Source organism: Crocodylus siamensis, chromosome 2 (genome assembly GCF_052110815.1).
Source record: "Crocodylus siamensis isolate JL-2025a chromosome 2, ASM5211081v1, whole genome shotgun sequence".
NCBI classification, from domain to species: Eukaryota; Metazoa; Chordata; order Crocodylia; family Crocodylidae; genus Crocodylus; species Crocodylus siamensis.
Genome location: NC_143396.1, coordinates 159,953,273 through 159,976,692, shown reverse-complemented (window position 1 = coordinate 159,976,692; position 23,420 = coordinate 159,953,273). Strand labels below are relative to the sequence as shown.

The following is a 23,420-nucleotide window of genomic DNA, read 5'->3' as shown; positions in this document are numbered from 1 at the left end:
AGAGGCTTTAGACTTCTTTATAAGATGGTCCCTTATGGTAGACTTGCTGGGTAAGAAAGGGAGCTCTCTCAATTTGGGGTGCTAGCCAGACAGACCATACAGCTTCCCATAGATCTCAGACTGAGGAATACAACTATGCTGTAATATCATCAAAGAGATCTGCTGAAGTCCTGCCTCAGATTTAGCAACAGGGGGCAGGAGGACTGGGAGATTCAGGCTTCTGATTCAATACCACAGCCCCTTTCATGCCTCATTGCATGTATGAATCTTCCCCAAATCAAGAAGCATGAGACTGAGAATTGAGCTTCAATGCTTACTTTCTTATTTGTAAAGACTCATATTATGATTGCTGAAGCACCCCTCACCTCATGCCACAAATGCACTTCTGGACTCTGGAACCTCACATTTTCTAGCTCACCTGCAGTATGCACCAAACCCCCAAGAGTTCCCTTGCTCTAATTATATTGTTAATTTTTTTAAGGTGAGGCTTGTTTTTGTTTACACCTTACCTGATTATATGAAAGCTGCAGATTCTCTTGATCAGTATAAAAGGAGTTGTATGTCTTCAGTAAAGAATGAAGTTGGTCTCTGAATGAAATGACCAGATTGAGGAGAATATTACAAAAAGGTTCTGTATTCATCACTGTAAAATCCAGATACCAAGGTCAAAATATTCAAACAAAGATGCCCAAAGTTGAGCACCTAAATATAGATTTAGGTATCTAAATGAGCAGTCAGTTTTACAGTACTCAACCTAAAAAGTTGGCCCAAATATGAATACGTACAGAATTAGAAGAATTCTTCCACAGACTTTGACTGAAAGAATACTTCCACAACCCAGACACAGCCACCTCCATTATGCAGTTAGTCCAATAAAAGATATCACCCTAAGAAATCCTGCCTGGTCCAGCTACAATAATTTAATGGGAAAGTGCATGTTGTAGTTATAATTTAGAATAAATAAATATACTCTACAATATCAACCTTTACAGTAACAGGAGTAATGGACAAGTAATTCTAAGACCTCCTCTCCTTGTTGCTTGCTTGCAGAGGAAGATCCAGTGGGGTGCACTGCCATAGAGGCACGTACCTTTTAGCTGATGACACTGTGGGCACAGCAGCCAGGGACTTTTTTAAAGTCCCCAAGCTGGGGAAGAATTCCCCCCTCTCTTCTCCTCTATGCTCAGCAGCACCTTACTTTCCCTCTCCTTCCCTTTCTCCTCCACCCACCACTGCCGTTACCTCTGGCTGCCCCGGGAGCAGGGCTGGGAGAACCCTGTAGAGCCACTCCTGCCTGATCCAACCATGCTCCACAGGGAATTGGTTTCAGCTCGGGAGAGTGGCAGTGAAAGGCAGGTTCCTACTCTTGTGTCTGGTCCTCTCAGGTTTTCCCTGAGAGCCCAGAAGCAACTGCAAAGGAAGAGAACCTACCTGCTCCTGCCCTCAATGCTGCTGCTATCTCTTGTTGAGCCTGTTTCCACATACAGCAGCTCCCCAGGTCAGCTGGGAACACTATGACAAGTGGAAGTGGTGGGTGGGGGAATGGGAGAGGAGAGGACATGCTGCTATGCATGGAGAGGAAGGAAAAGGAGAGGAAATATACCTGATTGAGGGACTTTAAAAAAAAGACCCTGGTTGTTGCTCCTCTGTTGTAATCTACCCACCCTGGTGTGTGCAGGGGAGGCTGGGAGCAGAAGGTACAGCTAATGCTGGAGTGCCAGTGGCTGCACCTGCACTCTCCTTTACAAAATCCTGGATCTGCCCCTGCTTGCTTGGTAATTTGATTGCATTAAAATTGTGTGCTTGCTAGCTCATGAACAAAGAAGCCACTGTGAAGACTATAGCCTAGAGCATGGAATAGGTTCTATTTAAAAGACTGTTCCTAAACCCATATACGTAATAGCTTCTGCTGTCATTTCAGGAAAACGTTTCTAATGCACAACTAGCAGTTGGCTGTCTTAGTGCCCTTTACACCTTTGAAAATCTCTCCCCTTAAAGATTTTACCTGCTAAAACTGCAGGCATGACATTATAATTATAGCTGAGATGGCACTGCCATTTAAAAGCTATATTATTACAACATTAAGCTTGAAAGTGGAATCATACCAGAGTCTGGAAATTGAGAACTAAGGTTCCCTTTGGGTACATACAAACACTGCATTTCAGTCAGTGCAACTACAGAACAAGAGTTCACAGTACTTTGACCATTTAGAAAATGGTCGATGCAGTGGAAATCTCCACTGCATTGGATAAGGTTGAAGTCTAAAATGAGTGGGGTGCAAGCATTTGACCAAATGATTGCACAACACCCCAATTGAGTGGGGATCCAAAGATCTCCTTCAGCATCCCAGTGTGCCCTGCTCTTGCTCCCCTCCCCTCCTAGGAGATGCTCTGTGACTTAAGGTGCGGTCTACTGTGCTAACCTACGTGACAGAGAACCCCGCCCCAGACAGCTGAGAGGATGGGAAAGCCCAGACCCTCTCAACAGCCCAGAGGTTTTGAAGCTGTCATACCTACCACCACCTGGTACCGGTAGGGGAAAACTACCCACCGGCACTAGAAACTGCTCCCACTCTTGCCCCCCTGTAACGGAGAGAGGGAGGTACTGAGGGGAGAGAGGGTAATTCCTGGATTCCTATGGCTACAACATCAGTCTAACATTACCAAAACAAATACACCCAGGCATGGTCAGGGAAGGCAGAATACTCAGCCCTGTTGGGACACAGCTGGGTGCCTGAAGCAAAGTGGAAGTGGCAACTTCTGGTTCTCAGTCATAAATGTGTAGCTACCAATAGCAGCTGCTTGTTTGTGCTCTTGTCCCCCAACCCCCAAGCTGGTGCCCAGCTGGTGCCCAGGGTGATTCGATTTACACTTTGGACCCAAAGTTAAAACATATATTAATAACAATCAGCTCTTCCAGTCTGAGCATTCAAAGAGCAGATATACAGAGTCTAATTTATACCATCAGAAGACAAACCTAAGCCATTACATGATATAAAATGAAGACAGAAAGTTGTATAGATTTGTCACTGGAGTCCAGCTTTGTGTAGGTTTGTCAGTGATTAACATACAACCCACATCCTGCTGGACTCATGTTTTCCTCTGATATATTGAACTTCTTTGTTTTGGTTTTCTATCACTAATTTTAAAGGATAGATAAAGTTGTTCTAAAGTCTCTTTATTCCCATCAAGAACAGTTTTAATGACTAGTTTGTACTTCGCACCAAAATTATATTCAAGAGTAGTGAAGCAAACCAGAAAACACTGCCTTTAAGAAATATTACAAATCATTTTATTTACTTTGAAGGAACAAATCTCTATGTAAAAAAAATAAGAATAAGTATAACTGCTCTGCCAACGTTTCTTGGACACAAACTACACACTTGGCTGATAATCACAGAATAGACATGAACAGTTGTTCAGTAAAAAGCATTTCATTTCCTGCAGTGAAATCATGCTGTGAAAATATGAAATAAGGCAACCTGAGTACCTTTGGTCCTGGTATTTGAAGTTATCTACAGTTATATACAGTTATAACAGTTACCTGTTATTTAAAAAGAACAGAGAAACAAATAAGCGTTCAAATTCTCTTGGGCATCACTTGAGTTTTCCTTATCCCTGCTTAAAACACTCATAACACAACACAGCCAAAAAAACAAAAAACAAAGTTGAGACCAGAAGTAGGAAGTTTTCATTAATATTTCTAGGGTCTTTTGTTTAAGAAGGAGATAATCCCATTGCACATAAAAGGGGGCAAAGGGGCCAAGAAGCCCTCTTGGCTGAACAGGGAAGTCCAGGAAAACCCAAGGGCAACGAAAAAGGTATGCAGGCTGCGAAAACAGGGGGTAGCTACCAAGGAGGAGTATATCTCCCTGGCTCGCACTTTCAGGGAATCACTTAGGAAGGCCAAAGCAGGATTAGAAGTCAGGCTGGCGACAAAAATTAGGGACAACAAAAAGTCCTTCAGGTATATAGGGAGCAAAAGGAAGGTGCAGGATAGCTTAGGACCCCCACAGGACAAACTAGGGCAATTGGTGACAGAAAGGGGAGACAAAGCTGAGCTCTTCAATGAGTTCTTTGTATCTCTATTTCTAGACACAGACCAAGACAGATCTCCCAAATGGATCACAGATATACACAGGAGGGACACCAGCCCACCACCTGTTAGTGCAGACTTAGTGAAGGGGCACTTGGAGGGATTGGATGTGTTCAGATCAGTGGGCCTGGACAAACTTCATCCAAGTGTGCAAAAGGAATTGGCCAATGTCATAGCAGAGCCGCTGGCATGGCTGTTCGAAAACTCATGGTACTCTGGTCAGGTCCCAGAAGATTGGAAAAGGGCCAAAGTGGTCCCTGTTTTCAAAAAGGGGAGGAGGGAGGAACCGAGAAACTATAGGCCAGTTGGTCTCACCTCTATCCTTGGGAAAATTCTGGAAAAAATCATTAAGGATTATATTTGTGAGATCCCAGCAGGGGAAATAAGAAAGGAAATCAGCATGGATTCATTCCAGGTAGCTCCTACCTCACTTACCTTGTTTCTTTTTATGACCAGGTCAGAAAATACTTAGATAACAGAGTCGAGGTAGATGTCATCTACCTAGACTTTAAAAAGGCCTTCGATGCAGTATCTCATTCTATTCTCATAAATAAACTGACAGGCTGTGATGTAGATGATTACATGGTCAGGTGGGTGGCAAATTGGCTTAGGGGTCACACCCAGAGAGTGGTGGTGGATCTGGAAAGATGATGTGGGCAGTGGAGTCCCTCAAGCCTCGGTCCTTGCACCAGTGCTATTCAATGTCTTCATCAGTGACTTGGATGAGGGTGTAGAGAACACCCTGTCCAAGTTCACAGATGATACCAAATTATGGGGCAAAGTTAACACACCAGATGGTGGGGAACAACACCATCTAGGTGCTTGTCTAGTCTCCCCTTGAAAACCCCCAAGGTAGGGCAGAGCACCACCTCCCTTGAAAGCCCCTTCCAGATTATGGCAACCCTTGCTATGAAGTTCTTTCTAATGTCCAACTTAACATGCTGTCTGTCAATTTGTGGCCACTGTACCTAGTTACTCTAGGGGGTGCCCTAGTAAATAGAGCATCTCCTATTTCCTCCTGCCCTCCCCTGATGAATTTATAGGCAGCCACAAGATCACCTCTCAGTCTTCTGTAATAAAGGCTGAAGAGACCTAGGTCCTTCAGTCTCCCTTCATACCGCCACTGCTGGCCCGCTGCGCAACCCTTGCAAAGCCAGTGGGCCAAGGCACTTAAGGGATCCCACCCTTGCACCAGCCCTGGTACAATCTGGGGGCAAAGCAAGAGCCCCCAAGGGGACACTTGCCTGCCTGTACACAAATGCCAGGAGCTTGGGGAACAAGCGGGAGGAGCTCATCCTCCTGCTCAATGCAAATAATTATGATGTCATTGGGATAACGGAGACCTAGTGGGACACCACCCATGACTGGACCACAAGTATAGATGGCTATACCCTGTACAGGAGGGATTGTGTAGATAAAAGGGGCGGGGGTGTAGCTCTCTATGTTAAGGAAAGCTATGCGTCCCTGCAAGCTGATATTGGTGACCAGGGTGGAAGGCTAGAAACCCTCTGGGTTAAAATTCATGGGGAACATGGCACAGGGGACACAACGGTGGTAGTCTACTACAGACCTCCCACACAAAGTCCTGAGCTTGACCAGGAGTTCACCCAGGAACTAGCTGAGGCCGCATGCTCCAGGACCATGTTTGTCATGGGTGACTTCAATTACCTGGACATCTCGTGGGAGGATCACTCAGCAAAATCCAAGCAGTTGCAAAGCTTCCTCGACCTTGTACTGGCTACAGGGGATGACCTAATAGGCAACCTAGTGATCGGTGGGAAGCTGGGTGACAGCGACCACAAGCTGATCACCTTCACCATCTGCCGTAAAGCTGGCAAGTCAGTCAGCAACACGGAAGTCCTTGACTTCAGAAAAGCCGACTTTGACAAGCTCAGGAGGCTTGTCAGTCAGGCCCTAAGGGACCAGGACCCCAGGGAGAGGGGAGTTCAAGAAGAGTGGTTGCTTCTCAAGGGAACGATCCTCAATGCACAAGCTAAGTCTATTCCATCTCGAAGGAAAGGCAGCAAGAGGGCACAGCAGCCCCCCTGGCTCTCCAGGGACCAAGCAGACCTCCTGAGGCTAAAAAGAAAGGCCTACAAAGGATGGAGGACAGGATTAATCTCCAAGGAAGATTATTCTGCACTGGTCCGGTCCTGCAGGGAGCAAACCAGGAAACCCAAAGCTGCAACTAAACTCCAACTAGCTTCGAGCATCAAGGACAATAAAAAGTTCTTTTTCAGATATGTGGGGAGCTGCAGGAAAAGCAAGGGCAACATTGGACCCCTGCTGAACCAGATGGGGCAACTGACAACTGACGCCCAGGAAAAGCCAACTTATTAAATGGGTACTTTGTGTTGGTCTTTCATCAGTCCCATGGGATGCCTATGCCCACTACGGGACAGGGAGGTCCAGGTGGGGGAGATCCCCTGCCCTCCATCAATGCTGACCTCATGAAGGAACATCTTGAGAAGCTGGATATCTTCAAGTCAGCCAGCCCTCATATGCTACACCCCAGGGTACTCAAGGAGCTGGCGAGTGTCCTGGCACAGATCTTTGAAAACTCCTCGCATTTTGGTGTAGTGCCCGAAGACTGGAAGAAGGCCAATGTGGTGCCTATCTTCAAGAAAGGGAGGAAAGTGGATCCGGCTAACTACAGGCCCCTCAGCCTGACTTCTATCCTGGGGAAGATCTTAGAAAACTTTATTAAAGAGGCCATCCTTAATGGACTGGCTGATGCCAACATTCTAAGGGATAGCCAGCACGGGTTTGTCGTGGGTAGGTCTTGTTTGACCAATCTCATTTCCTTTTATGACCAGGTGACCTCTCACCTGGACAAGGGAGAAGAGATTGATGTCATATATCTTGACTTCAAAAAAGCCTTCGATCTGGTATCCCATGATCACCTCTTGGCCAAACTGGCCAATTGTTGCCTTGGGTCCACCATGATCTGCTGGCTGGGACATTGGCTCCATGGTCGGACCCAGAGGGTTGTAATTGATGGCAGTCATTCATCACGGTGTCCTGTGACCAGTGGAGTCCCCCAAGGCTCTGTCCTTGGACCCATATTGTTCAACATCTTCATTAATGATGTGGACACTGAAGACAGGAGTGGACTGGCCACGTTCACCCATGACACCAAACTCTGGGACAAAGCATCCACACCAGAAGAAAGGTGGATGATCCAGGCTGACTTGGACAGGCTTAGCAAATGGGCGGACGAGAACCTGATGGTGTTTAACACCAAAAAATGCAAGGTTCTCTACCTTGGGAAGAAAAACCTGCAGCTTCCTTATAGGCTCAGCAGTGCTATGCTGGCTAGCACTACAGAAGAAAGAGACTTGGGGGTCATCATTCACCACAAGATGAACATGAGCCTGCAATGCGATGTTGCAGCTAGTAAAGCACCCAAAATGCTGGCTTGCATCCTTGGATGCTTCTCAAGCAAATCCTGGGACATCATTCTCCCCTTGTACTCGGCCTTGGTGAGGCCGCAGCTGGAGTACTGTGTCCAGATTTGGGCTGCACAATTCAGAAAGGATGTGGAGAATCTTGAGAGAGTCCAGGGAAGAGCCACGCACATGATCAGAGGTCAGGAAAACAAACCTTACAATGACAGGCTGAGAGCCATGAACAAATACAGCAGTACAGGAATCAAGGGAAATATATTGGCTTCAGCAGATATTTATTTTATGATTCCTCATATGATTAACCTTGAAACTAGAACTATTTTAGGTTTGGTTTTGCTAACTAATTAAGTTGTTATAAGTGAGCTAATTGTAGAAAATAAATTTGCATCCAGTGACTATGAATTGATTCAGCTGAAATAATGGAAAAATAAATAAAAGAAGCCCTGCAAAGGGCAACCTTTGATACATCAAAGGAACTGGTTAGTAAAGTCAGTTGGTTTAAGAGCTCAGGGACTAGAATAAATAGAGGTCTTGAATGTCTTCTAATTAAAGATGCCAAAGCTACAAGAATTTGTATCCCAAGATGGAAGAAAATGTTACAGAAAAGAGCTTAAGAGCTGGGTGAATAGGCACATCAAAAAGCCTATTAAGAAGTAGTAGCAAGCCTGCAAGTTATGGTAAAAAGGAAAGGTCAGAAAAGAAAAATCAGTTCTTTAGAAGTCAGAAAGTATTGGTGTACAGTGAAATTTCCCACAATCCAAGCCGAATTAGACCCTGGAAAAACATAATAAAAACAGCAAAAGGTTATTTCCCTAAGTAAATACATGTAAATGTAAAGAGAACAAGGAAAGAAATACAGCATTTATCTAGTTCAAGTATAATATAGATATGGCTTCAAAATTAAATGAATACTTTCCCTCAGTATTTAATTTATGATGATTATGCTGAAGAATGAGGCAAATACAAGCTAGATAATGGATATCGGGGTATAGAAATAAAAATTATCATAACCATGACCCCAAAACCCTAATGCATTCAAGCTGAGAGAACTAATAATCTTCCCATTGTAAAATGGGGAGTGGTACCATGTGATATGAGAACAGCAAATGTGGTTTTTATATTTAAGTGCAAAAAAAAGTGATATAGAAACTACTGGCCTGTTCATCTGACCTCAATAACTTCCAAGGCTTTAGCACAAATTGTGAAAGAAAGAACTGTATAAGCCACAGATAAAACCTCATCTAGAGTATGAACTTAAACCGGCTTAAATTTAATATGCATTAAACTAATGCAGATTAAGTGGATTTTGGCAAGTATCTACATGGGGTGACCTTGGGACTAACTTTAGTCCCAGGTCACTACAGCCCTGCCATGTGGCTCTGTGGCCACCAGGGGGAGATCCATCCTCAGGACCAGGGGTGGGCAATTATTCTGAGCAGAGGGCTGCTTACTGAATTTTGGCAAGCTATTGAGGGCCACATGACAAGCAGCCCAGGGCAGACAAATATTAATTTTCTAAATTTTTTAGAGGCCCCACAGGCCAGATAGAATGGCCTGGTGGGCCACATCCAGCCCCCAGGCCGCATTTTGCCCACCCCTGCTCTGGACACATGGCTACCAGCATTTGGCAGTGGTCTTGGAAACACCCTCTGCCCCTTCCCTCTGATCCCTAGCCAGCCCCTTCCCTGCTGAGGAGCCCCATGCCCAGCACAAGAGCAGCACACAGCAGCTCCCTCCTTGCCTACCCTTCCTCCCTGCACTGGGGCTGCCCCTGCTCATGCCAGCAATGCCCAGCACCTTGCTGCTTCAGCCTGGCCCCTGCCAGTGATGACCAGTGACCTGGACTCCTGCTGGCCATGGTGCTGGTCCTGCTGGCCCCACCAGGCACCCTACCACCCAGACCCCAGGAAAGCCATGCACCTGCCAGCAGAGGCCAGGTCACTAGCTGTGGGAGGCCCTGACTGATCCTCTCCTTCTGCATTCCCCACTCCAGCCCACATGCCCTGCTGTCCACCCCGCACCCACACACAACCTGCCCACCCCCTGCACAGCTCTCAGGACATGAACGTGGTTGAAACAAAAAAACTTATTATCCTCACAGCCCCCACCCCCATTCCGCCCCACTCTTACTACCCCCTTCAATAAACAGTGCCCCTCCACCACCCTCCCTGCCCACCAACAATAAAAAACCCACTTACAGGTGTCAAACTATATAGAGAGAAGCCCAGCCCTGAGAGGAGAGGTACCCAGCCAGGAGCCCTGGGGGTGCCTCTACATATATGTTAATCTGCATTAACTAATCCTGGTTAAATTTGATGCTTGGTTTGGGCAGACATCAAATTTAGGTTCACATAACCTAAAATTGCCATTTTTAAGCCACATTAAAGGCACACGTGTATAGACACGTGCCCCTAATTTGGCTTAAATTGGGCTAATCCGCATTAAATCACCATGTGTAGACATGCTCACAGTGTACATGTGTGTGTGTTGGGGTGGGAGAGAAAGGTAAATACAGCGGGAGAAAAGCTTTTTAAACTAAAGGATAATTTTGGCATGAGATCACAATGGCCATGAATGAATTCAGATTGGAATGTAAAGAAAGTTTTGAATTGTCCAAGGAGTTTAAGTCTGTTATAAACCATCAGTTTACGTATGGCTCAATATACACAACGTGGCTCCTATACACCGTGTGGTACTCGATGAACAGAGAAATCTGATGGGAAAGATAAAACGCTGGATTTTGAACACTGTCTCAAGATGCCTTTCCTTTTTTCCTCACCAATAATTAGAGGGAGGCATAAATGATATAAATGACATATGTAAATCAAAGAAGTCATCAGGAAGCCAGCTATATGGTTGGGCAGGAAGAGGGAAAACAAAAACTGTAACTATTTTTAAGACGGACCTTAAAAGATTTAAAAGGAGATTGCCATAATTTCATGCAAACAAAATTCCCTGAAAAGGTGTTGGCAACTGAAGTGCACTTTATATATGAGAAATAAAGTAAGAGGAGTTTCTGCTGTTTGCTATGCAAAAACAAAAGTGAAATTTTCAGGCAACTCACAGGGAGCAGAGGAATGAGCAAACTTGGCTCCCTAGCTGTAGTTAATCAGTTACTATAAGGAACGGTCTTTTTTTCCCACTTTGCTTTTAAAAAAATAAGTTTGATTTTATTCCAGAAAGTCCTGTATGCAACAAAATATGGTATATGATGTGGCATCTGTGATATCGGTCCAGGAAGTCTCATCCAGCCCATTCAAAACAAAAAGAGTGTCAACCCATGTGAGTCACTGCCAAGGAACCTAATCTTTTAAGCATAATAAATATTAATTAAAAAAACTAGTGGGCAAAGTAAACATACCACATTCATAAACTTGCCTCATAAACAATCTACGTACAAGCCTGTTGAAAACAGTCTATGCACCATTAGTCATAGAGAGATGATTTACTTAATTGCTTTGTGGATTTTGACATAAAGAGGAAATAGAAATTTATCAAAATGTCTTCATAGCAGTATTTGGGAAAAGTGGCATTTAGATCACATGTAGGTTGATACAGAACAACAGATTGGGGTTAAATATTACAACAAGCACAGTTTACCCTTGATCTAAGAGAGACTTATGGCCAATGTATGATCATCTGCTTGTAGGTACAACTGTAATTGCTATTAATGGGAGTTATAGGATCTTGAACACAATGTGGTACTCAATAAACAAAGAAATCTGATGTAAAAGATAAAAGGCTGGATTCTGAACAGTGTCTCAAGATGCCTTCCCTTTTTTCCTCACCAATAATTAGAGGGAGGCATAAATCATGTAAATGACATATGTAAATCCAAGAATACATATGCACGGATAAGTTACTAGCACATCATCACTGGATTTGTTCACTCTGGAAAGCGGTACCCTAGCCCAGGACCTGGATCAATGGGGGAGGCACAGCAGGCTCATTTGTGGAAGCATGTAAACTGGGAGGAAATATTTTTAGGAATGTGATGATTAGTCTCATGATTATTTACCACACAGTGACCGTGTCTACATGAGATGCTGACTGAACAGTAACAACTGCGCAGTCATTTAGTACTTGCATAACCAATTACTAAACTACTGTGCAGCAACTGGCATTATTGAGCAGTAGCGTCCCAGCACGGTTGCCTACTGATGCTTACTGCGCAGTAGCTCATTATTACTAAGCAGTACCATCGCATCACAGTTCATGTCTGGTGACGCTACTGCGAAGCAGTAACAAGCTACTGAGCAGTAAGCATCTCATGTAGATGAGTCCAGTAGCCCTGATCAAAATGTGAACCCATTGTTCTGGGTGCTGTATAGACATGAAATTGAAGAACAAACCCTGCCTTGGAGAGTTTATAGTTTAACCCAAACTACAAGTAGGTGCCGCTAAGCAGAGAGGGGAAAAGGGAAGATAAGAATAACAGTGATAGGAACAAACAGTTGTGTACACCAGGGGCTAAGTACACAATTTACAGGCTTTTCCTTTAACTGCATGGACAAACAATGGAGAGTAAAGTTGCAAAAGACATAAGAACTTGCTCTTCTCCTGCCGGTTCCCTCATATAGTCATACTGCTGGTAGAACAAATGTCATCTTCTCTGCAACTATACACACCACTAATCTTTCAGCTGTTTTCCAATTGCATTTCAATGTATATATTTTCTCCTCACATGTATTCCAGTTTCTGTTTTCTTCTGTTATCTAGCTCCATCAGTCTCTGCATATATAAAGCATTGTGCAACACAGTTTGAAAGATATTGAAGAGAAGAACATCATACTATAGATGGAGGGCCAAACAACTGCTAAAGCTAATCCCTTTTTTGGTAGTATGCCCTTTATCATATAAAATTAAGATATTAGAGCCTGATCCATTGAATTCTGGGATTCTTTCCATTCATTTCAATGTGCTCTAGTTCAGAACCCCACTGACTAGGGCAAACAATCTGACCTCTGTTGTCTAAAGTAACTCCCAGAATACTTTTCTTAGTATTCCCACAAACTAGAAGTTGACTTTAGTTTTAATTCTTCCTTGCCTTTAATCACAGTAGCAGGCTGCTGAAGACTTACGCTTCTGCTGAAGTGTATCTGTTTGTCATTGCTCCTGTGTCTCCAATACACCAGGAATGAATAATGAGGGTGATTTTAGGGTCACCCCAGGACAAAAACAAAAATAAAGTCTCAAAAGCATAGAGGATGTAAAATAAGCACATAAGCAAAAATATCCCTATTATACTGCTACACAGGTAGGGATAGATAAATCTCACAGTGAGAAAGTACAGTCCTTCCAAAATACCACAGTCAAAGTTTAGTGTATATTTTAGCATGTAAAAGCCACACTTCCATAATGTCAGAGCATATTGTGTGAACATAAATACATAACATCCGGGTTCTTGATATTCCTGATATTCATGAATAAAGGTCTTTTCATGCTTTGGAAGCTTGTAATTATGTCTTTTTAATTCCTAATATAATCCGGCCCACTGGCACCTGTGAGTCAACAGGTGTTTTCCAGATGGAAGGGCTCACAACTGGTTCCTTTTTGTTGGTGTTACAATATTTTGTGGAAGACAAATGAAGTATGATATCTCTGGCCTAATCCTGAGGGCCAGTGGGAGCCATGCATGTAGGAAACACTCTTCATATTATGGCCTGTGGGAGCTACTTTGACATGGTCTCCACTTAATCTTCAGATGCCCATGGAAAATCATTTTGCTAAGAAAGGACTTAAGTGAATTTAATTTTCTTTCCATGTTAATAATATTTAGAAATTAATATGTACACACAGACTCAGGATAGTTGGAATATATGAAGCTGACTATGGAGTTTGACCTGAAGTCTGTCATTAAAATTTATGGAAACTATGAAGTTAATTCCCTAATAGCCATCCATTAGATGCCAAAGTGGATTTAGGTGCCTTTGTGTTCTACATTTCCATTCTGCTTGATTCTTTGAAAACTGTTAAAGCAAAAGGTGCATGGGTCCAACTCATCCTCACTGCTTTTTATGACATACCCTACTGACTAGGGCAAACAATCTGACCTCTGCTGTCTAAAGTAACTCCCAGAATACTTTTCTTAGTATTCCCACAAACTGGAAGTTGACTTAACTCACCAGGATGCGGGGCCAGCTGTGGCTGTTCCTCCTGCTGCTTTGTGGCACTGAGCCATCCTGATATGCTGGTGCCCCTCACTCCCAAGCCACAGCTCCCCCATCCCTGGCAGTGCCCATCACTCCCAAACCCCAACCCCTTCCTACTGCCTACTCTCTCCCTCCCAACAGCAGCTCCCCCCTGCACCAGGATGTGGGGCCAACTGTAGCTGCTCCCCCCACCCCACTCTTTTGTGTTGCTGAGTAGCCTTGCAGTGCCAGTGCCCTGCCCCTTCCCATGCCATTGCCCCTCACTCCCAAGCCCCTCGCTCCCCAGCTCTGTCAGTGTCATCCATACCCCCTACCCTGCCCCTGCCTTCCCTGCCATCTTTCCCTGAAGGTAGGGGTGTAAATATAATTTAAAATACTATCCATTTAATCTCTTCCAGTTATACTGGTTAAATGGTTAACCGATAGGCCATACATAGTTTAGTGAACTCTGGCAGGAACAGCCCTAGACCCTTACCTCTTCATCGTACTCCCAGCACTGAACAGATCTTAGGTTGCTGACAGGGTGTGAGCTGTGGGGAGGGGGCAGTGGGCATGGCTGAGCCACTATAAAGTGATGCCCCACTCTGGAGCTGTGGCTTCCTCTCACCCCCATGGGCAGAGGCTGGGCCTGGCGCTGCCAATCCTGCCACTATGGGAAGGGGAGGTGCCATGCCACATAGAGGGGTGAGGTGGGGCCTTCCCACTGCAGCACCAAGACTCCCAGCCATGTGGTGGGTCTGCAGCCCAGACCTGGCAGGCTGCTCTATGCTAGTAGAGCAGGCTGGGCAGGGCCCTCCCACTCACCCTGCAGGGAGTGGGGGGTCTGGTCTCAGTGAGAGGTGTCTTCCAGGCATGCTGCATCCTTCCCCTTCCCGCCCATGGCTCTAGGGCTGTGCAAAGTATTGCCCAGCCCTGAGGCAGGGATGATGGCTCAGCCCGAGGAGGCACTGTAGGCATGCCCTGAGGCCATGCTCACTGTGCAAGGTGCTGGTGGCTGTTGGCTTAGAAAATGGTATTTAAAGGTTTGCTTTTTGGGAATTGGGTTATATATATATCATGCTAGTGCCCTGCTATACACACACACACATACACATAACTGGGAGAAAAATTGTTGCGGAAACTGGGGGCATGTACCATACTGTTCCATAACATGAGATAAGGTGGCACCAACTAACAAGACCCCAGAGCAGTGGGGCCTGAGTCTTGTTTTTGGGGGAACAGAACCAGTTAGGAGAAGGCCCAGAAAGACCAAATTAGTATGTGTGCATGTGATGCGTTACGTGGATGTATGACAGCCACACAGAGAGACCAATCAGCGATAGCCAGGGATCGAGAGACATCAGGAGTCATCAAGAGGGAAGGAGAATACAAAAGCAGAGACTTGAGAGTAACAAAGGAGTCTCTCCACCTCATCTCTTCTCTTCATCCCTCCTCTTCCTCCTCCCCAAGAGGGTCCCTGAGAGGGGTCCTCATTCCCAGAAGGGGTCTCCAACGTCACCATGGACAGAGGGTATACCACCAGCTCATGTCATTCACCTCACTAAGGGGGGATTGGGCCTTGGCTTGCTTTATAGGAGTGGGCCTTGACATCCCATCTTCAGGCTGCTGACATTTAGGAAAAGCATTTAGGAAAAGGTGTAGGATCCACCTTTCAGAAACAAAACTGAAACCCCCCCTTGAAGTCAGGCATCATGGATAGTCCAGCCTGGATTTCAAACGTGCTCATCATCCAGTTCTCAGGCTCAAATTAAATGTATCTGTCTACCTTTGAAAATATTGCCCTGTTTATATACCAAAATCCCTCTATACAGAAAGGTAAATACACAGTTCTTCAAGGCCAACAGGCATGAAACTATGATTGACTGCACTGAGAATTCTGATAGGGGCAGCATACAAATTAGGCACTTATTTTTATTAAAAAGCATCTAATTTTATTGATTACATCTAGAAAAAGTTAAGTAGCACATTGCACACTCTTATTAAAATGTTACCTGGTAATGTACTTCTCATGGATGGAAAAAGCAGATGGTGGATGTTGTGATTTCATGGTCACTTTCTTCATTTACTCAGACTAGATGGAACTAAACAAAAGGAAGAATTTTCAGACATATTAGATGTAATGTGTTAGCTGCTTTAGTTTTCTTAGAATGGGTTAAATTCAGAACATTTATTTGTAAATCTAGAGTCAGTTTTTTCTAAAACTGGGAACTTTTTATTTTGTCATTTTGCAAATATTACATTATCATTTTTTATTGGCTGTAAATTATATATTTTATGCTAGCTGTAAAATAGGAGGCGATTATCTTTATATGTATAGGAACTGTATGTACCATGTATAATAGTAGTCACAAATACTACAAGTTATAACAGTGTTACTAATCTAAGGGCATGTGTAGATGAAACGGGGGCCCTATATTGAAGTGGTGGGTTTTTAAAAATGCCACTTCAATTTAGGGTGAAGTAAACCCCTGTATCGCGCACACATCCATGCACTTACCTGCCTCTCTGGCAGCAAGGAGGGGAGGGTGAGCTGCCGGTGGGTAGAGCAGCCCGTGGGCTGCAGGGGGGGCTGGTACTTCCCTCCGCAGCAACAGCACCCCCTCCCGCAGGTGGCACCCACCTGCAGGCACCCATCTTGGGTGGTCCCAGGGGGCACTGCAGCTGCAGAAGGAAACACTGGGCCCCTGCACAGCTCAAGCAGGCAGGCAGGCTCCAGGGGGAAAAAAAGATCTGGCTCACCATTTTTTTTTCTTGGGCAAAGCCTGCCTTCCCAGGCTGCTGCCAGGCTGCCTGCATAGGCTTCTTGCAGAGCCCCTGAGCCCCTGAGCCCCTGCGCTGTATGGAGCCTGGTGTTTCACTCTGCGGCTGTAGGGCAGCAAACTAAAACTCCTCCTCAGAATTTTAATTTGTTGCACCCTGAGTCATTTAAGGTGCATTACACCACCAAATTTGCTACAGCAGCCGGAATTTCTGCGCAATATGCCGTCAACATGTACAAACACCAACACCATTAAAGTGGTGCAAAAGCATTTAACCTGCTTTAAAGTGTCGTGCACATATGCCTCTTGTTTCATTTACAAACGGCCTAAAAGGTTTGGAGTTATTTATAATTCTGCACTATTATTCTAGAAGACCAGCTCAGTATTAGCATGGGACTTGAATTCTTGGTACTAGGTAGATTAATATTGATGGGGACAACAGATGGGAAGCTGCCTGAGATCATGAAGTGGTAAGGTCTCAGCAAATTAACTTTAAGCATGTTTCTGTATGACTGGATAAAATAAATAGAAATTCTAATTGGTGCAGCTCAATCTCCTGTGGCATACAAAGTTGAAAAGTCAAAACAAACAAACAAAACTACCAAGAATACTAATTACAGTGGTATAACAGCATACTTTGTAGCCTTGTCTGTTGCAATTTTTGCCCTTTGGTTAGGGACAAAAATAAGACCAGTAGGACTCTAGCACTGAATTTGCTGAGAAATATGCTGTGGCTGTTCTCAATTCATTCCAAGATGTTAGAAAGCAAAGGTAAGATAAAGAAAGTATGCTGAAAAGAATCAAGATTAGGCGTTTTCAGTGAAGCACTATTTGCCAATATTGTGCTGAGTAGCTAAATAGCACGTGGATCAGAGGAGGCAAATAAATTTAAGAACACAATGCCCTAAAATCTCTAAGGGCTAAATTTTAAAGTCCTTGCTCAGCTTTTACTCATTCCTTATTCAGGTAAACTCACACTGAAGTCAGCTGGAGTTTGCCCAAGTGACATATGAGCACTGTATAAGTCTGGAACCATTCCAGTGAAGCCAGTGGAATTATTTTACATTTACACAGCAGAATCTGACCTTGAGTAAGAGCCTTAAGATATGGCTCTGTTGCCCTGATCAAAATCCCACCAAATTCACTGACTTTAACTGAACTACTTTCCATTGAAGGATAGGATCTAATATGGAGCTGGATACCTCAGTGTTCAGGGAATAGATAGGTCTGGGTAAACTTGGCCTAATATCTGGAGTAATGAATGCAATAAATCATTTTCTGAACAAAGCAATTCAGAATGACGCAGAAATGAGAATAAAGGGTTTTAATGAAAATTTGGAAACAGCCTAGTTGGCCAAAGAGCTGCGGGGTGAAGGGGTGTATACTAATCCTCTTTCAGGTCTTTCTCATGCCATCTAATCTCAATCCTTTGACAAGGTATCATTCTTTAAAGAAAGATCTTCTATACTTGTATAGATACAAAGATCATAAAAGCTCACAGTACATAAGTATATACATTGTGAACATGAGAAGTTCTGCATGCAAAGCCACATTTCAGCTAGTTTATAGAGTACTTTTATCCAAGCTATTTACAGCAGTTTGATAGACAAGAGGATCAGATACAGTATAAAACATCAATTTTTGAATTGCCTTCAGGAAACTAGTTGTCTGCACAGTTAATATTTGGGGATGACAGGAAAATAGTTTAATGGTCAGCAAATACAAGAAAGCAAACCGTAGTCATTTTCCCCAAAGTTATGTTTTTATTATAAAAATAGATGCAACTGATTACAGTAAACAATTTTGGGGGTGAAATAGTATGCATATGCATGTTTTCCTATGTCAAATTCAGACTTAATAATATAGGTCCTGATCAAAAGCTGACTGGAAATAGTCTGATTTATTGAATGTTGTGGCATGTCAAAATCAGCAGAATATATCTAGGAAGTGGAATATGCTAATTACTGCACAACATAGAAAAGTTTGATGAGTGACTGAAAATTTAATATCCAACTTTCATTGTATTTTTCTCTATTCTTCCAGGCTATCTGACAAGAACTACTGAATATATTTGAAAGTGTCTCACTCTGATTTACCCCAGTTTAAAAAGTAGCAGTTTTAGCTACAGAGGTGTTTATACCAGTGGAACTTATATGACCCAGTTAAACTGCTAGCTGGCTGCCCAATATTGCCTGATAACAGTAAAAAAGGTTAGAGGGTAAAGGGAGGGAGGAAGGGAGATTGAGCCATGAGGAAAGAACAACTTATTCCCAATACTAGATTGCATATTTTTTAAAAATTGTATTTTTATGGATGTACTCATGTCCAACTCAATGGAGATACATATATATGACAAAATGACTGGTTAATAATAGAGAAACTGCCACTTTAACTTTTACTACTGTGGAAAAAATATTAAATCTAAATTATTAATCTAGTGTGCCGTAGTGCTACTTTGTTGATCCTAGTGCTATGACAGATTAATTTTTACATCGTGTCAAATGGTTCACATAGCTAAGGGTCTGATCTCAAGAAGTACCAAATACAGGCATAAGAGCATTTTTCCCAACAAAGGAAGATTTTTCATCGGTGGCCTAACCACTCCATTACCCACTGTGATGGGTTTTCTGTTGCAGTCATTTGACCTGCAGACCCTTAGTGCATCTCCACAATACACTAGTGGGAATTTTATGAATTTTGTCAAAATCATTTTCCTTCAAAATCTGAAAGTAAGACCAACAGGAAAATCTCTATAAATGGTTCTACTTTTCCTTATATCATCATCTGGTCAGTTGCTAAACTGGTCAGGTGGGAACAGAAAATGTCAATGTTTTGAATTTTTTACTTTAACAGAAGTTGGGCCAACGATCCACTGCTTTTTTAAAAAGTGTTACTTTTTATTCCTGCTACTACTGTTCATATTAAATGCACGTGCAAGTCAATCAAATGAAACATGCCTGGCATCCACTGTACCACTTTACAAGCAACCATTAATAAAGAGTGGGATCTGTACCAGCTCAAACCCCACATCCAAATGGCTTAGGTGGGTCCTTGTTCTCCCAGATGCCTCCAGCTGGGAGTGTCTGTGGGATTACTCACAGTCAGCTCGTTTCCATAGCAAAACACGCACACACACATTGGGGGAGGGCGGTCACACAGCAGAACAGGCTGGGGATACAGGCCGACTTGGACATGCTCTTAAGGTAGGCCGACCAAAACCTGATGGCCTAGAGAAGTGTAAAGTGCTGCATCTTCATAGGAAGAACCTTCAATACACTTACAGGCTCGGCAGCGCTACACTTGCTAGCACCACAACCGAAAGGGACTTGGGAGTCTTGATTGACCACAAGATGAATATAAGTCACCAATGCTGTGGCTGGCACAGCAAAACAAACTCTGGTGTGCATCCACCAGTGCATCTCAAAGAAAATCATGAAAGTCATCCTTCCACTTTACTTGACCCTGGTGAGTCTGCAGCTGGAGGAGTATTGGGCCAGTATTGGGCCCCCTACTTCAGGAGGGATGTGGAGAAGCCTGAGAGAGTCCAGAGGAGAGCCACTCGTATGATCTAAGGCCTGGAGGGCAGGCTGTATGAGGAGAAGCTGAGGGACCTGGGACTCAGGACTCTTCAGTCTGGAGAAGAGAAGGCTCGTGGGGGACTTGGTGGCAGCCTACAAGTATACAAGAGGGGGCCATCAGGACCTGGGAGAACAGCTGTTCACCAGAGCCCCCCAAGGGTTAACAAGGTCTAACGGCCATAAACTCCAGAAAAGGCTGATTTAGACTAGACATGAGAAAAATGTTCTTTACAGTGTGAGTGTCCAGGGTCTTGAACAAACGCCCCCCAAGACATGGCACAAGCGTCTACTTTGGACTCTTTCAAAAAACATGTGTATGTATTTCTTGCTGGAATCCCTTCCAGCCACTAATGTCAATGAAATCTATATACATGGCTAGCTGGACTGTGCACAAGCTTATCCGGTCACCAGGATTTATCTAGGAAAAGTTCAGCTGTCCTCTGGTCTGGCTCAACTTTTTCAGGGCAAATGCTTTTGCCCACTAGGTCTGCCTCAGAGTAGAAACTGCATACTATACCGAGGGCACCATCCTTCACAAAAGCAGCCATCCTCCAGCACCTCATTTTCTTTATATGCCAGTTACTTCCCTTTCTCATGTCTGTGTGTCAAGGAAGGAGCAAGTTGCTGAGATTGCTGCCAATAAAAGAACTGAGGCAGAGGCAACAGCATGGAGACTGTACAGTACAGAAGAACAAAACATAGTTCCAAGCTGTTTAAGCCTCCTTATATTAAATATTGTCTTTTTACAGCTTCCCACAATCTGATCTGTAGCAGTAAAGACGACTGCAGTCTCCCATTCTCTCCAGTGGGACCCCAACCAAACTGTCTGGGAGGAAAACAGCTTTGTATTGGCTCCTGTGGCTTAAAAACTGAACATTAACTGTGAGGACTGTGTAAGAGAACAAGTTTCAGAATGGAAACTGAGGGTGGGACAGCAAAATGTGGAGGAACAAAGGAGAGCTTATAAGGAAAAAGCTAGGAACATCCTGGGGGTTAAGTATGATAGAGGGGACTGCGGTGATGAGGTCTCTGATACTGAGTAAAATCAACACCACCTCAGTCTCAAGGCTGGGAGAGACTAAAGTTGCATCCGCCTCTGACCAGCTTGCTAAGGAGGCCTGCAATTTTACATACATATAATGGTGAACTTTGAACTGAAATCATCGCACAAAAATGGAGGATGGGCCACTTGTCATAAAAAGTTAAAATGGCAGGCTATCGCCTCCCTGTGAATAATTACTTTGGTTAAATATTTTTTAGAGAAAGAGTTAGCTCCATTAGTATGATGTCAGATAGAAGGCAAAGCAGCATTGCATCTCCTAATTTTTAAGCCACTTTAATGCTTTTTTAGGGTAATTCACAAACACTGAACTCTCACTTGCCAACCGTGATGGCAGGAAGTCTGAGAATGATCTACCCCTTCAGTGAGGGATAGAAAGGGCTGAACTGATGGAGAAGGCTGCCAGGAGAAGGAAAGGTGACATTCATGGCTGCTCAGCCATGCAGGAGTTTAAAGAACTTGGGATAGTAGCTTTCGTCCCTTCTAGTGCGTCTTCTGAGATGCCCTCCATAATCAAAGAGGTGAACTTTAGAGAAAATGGGGCATTCCTTCACTTCATTCATTAATATAATGTGCACTGGTTACATTTTAACTCTGTGGTGTATTTGTAGAATCCTGGACGGTCATGAAATATTTCAGGATCAATTAACTTTGATGTGCAATTTCTGTACACCACAGAACGCCGTTCTGCTCTGCTACGTGTGTGAAGAGAGTAATTCAGCACACTGCATCTGTAATGCCTTATATTGTACACTAGGCTGTACACGGTAGGTACAAGGGTGTGTGGGAGTGATCGTTTTGGATTTTTTCTTGGTCCATTATGTATCTTGCTATTTGGTTTTGCCATGTTCATTTTGTTTATGTTATGACAAATGTCACCTTTTAAGAAACATAAAACTGTTTTTCATCTGCTTTTCTAGCGTTTTATGATGTTTTAAATGAGGTAACATTCTGATCATAAAGCACAGGGTTCATTCCAAAGGAAGCTCTTATTTCCAGTAGTGGGAAAGCTATTATAATACATACAATCTATTCTTGTTACATGTTGTTTTGTTTTACAACTAGGGAGCTAACAACATAAAAGAGTGACTAGAGGGCCATAGTCCCAGGTATGAGAAACTCAGTTTAACTGGCTAGTTACATCAGGGTTAACATTTATTTGTTTGTCTTCAAAAAAAAAGGGGGCAGCTAGAGTGGGTTGATAAATATCAGTTCTCATGAGTGCAAGGACAAAAGGCTAGGACTTTTACAACACCTTGTTTTGTTTGCTTGGTTTAAATGATATACCAGGAACTTTGATATAAAATAGAAATATAATATACAATTTTGTTATATATTGTGTGAGCTAGTCAGTTACAGACAACTGAAATAATCCATTAATATTAAAAAAGAAGCATTCATTAGGGATTACAGGTGCTTAGGAACAAATAATTGCTACCTGAAATTCTTGCTACCGTGAAAAGATGAGGTCACTCTAAGCACCTATATGAGTACTATTATAACTAAAGCAAGGGTAAGAAGCAGAGTGACCACACCAGAGATTTACGTCTTTCATCTATACACACAAAACAGGCAACGAGGCAAAACTCCTCCACTCTTCCACCTGCTTGTTTTTTCACAGTCCTGAATGGCAGAGACTACCTTAAAAGACAAGAGTCTTCTGATAAAGAGATTATTTCAGACTGCACTCATCCTTTCCTCTACTTCACCTAGTGACGGAATGGAATTTGACATGAGTTCTCTATGATTTCACAGTACTCGAGTCACCTAAGGATACCATAATTTAAGTAGAAAGCAGAGGAGCAGCTCCAACTCTTAAGTTCACTTACCTTTGTAGGATCAAAAGGAAATGAGAAGTAATGGAGGACTTTTGCATGCCCTCTTACTCAGCCCTTGGAGAAGCATGACAGCGTTACACTCTGCCTGACAGATGTCCGGATAGTTTATGCAGGTCCGGGGAGCTGTTAATTATTACTTTACTCAACAAGCTGGGAAGTGTTGGAAACCTGAGACACTCCCTGTGCCTCAGTGCATGTTGGGAGTATTTACTTTCCTTCCTATGAGCAGCTGATAGGAGCACTCCCTTATTCAGAGTTACACACCTATACAAGAAGTGGGTCAACTACTTTGGTTAACACTTTAACAGCTGACTTTTACATGAGAGGGCACCTGGCTGACTGTTCGCTAGCCAGATGCTTCTTGAAAATATTCACTGCATCTTCTTGGTGAAAGTATTATTTCCCATTATTTCCTAATTCCTAGATTCCATCAGGATTTTTTCATTAATCTACCTTTTTTACAGATGTGCCATGACATTATATACTTATTTTCTTAGCTGATAAACAACCAGGGCAACTATATGCAGTTCA

At 43.5% G+C, this 23,420-nt stretch overlaps 1 protein-coding gene across 1 annotated transcript in view; it reads right to left on the bottom strand.

Moving 5' to 3' along the window:
* Positions 1-23,015, bottom strand: part of RASSF6 (Ras association domain family member 6) — a 41,706-nt gene extending 18,691 nt beyond the window's left edge. The window contains exons 1-3 of the mRNA XM_090031939.1: positions 22,881-23,015; positions 15,646-15,735; positions 510-588 (exon numbers count right to left, since the gene is read on the bottom strand). Of these exons, the coding sequence (XP_089888065.1) occupies positions 510-588; positions 15,646-15,716 (150 nt within the window). The 5' untranslated portion in view covers positions 15,717-15,735; positions 22,881-23,015. The remainder of the gene's footprint in view (positions 1-509; positions 589-15,645; positions 15,736-22,880) is intronic.
* Between the last annotated feature and the right edge of the window lie 405 nt (positions 23,016-23,420).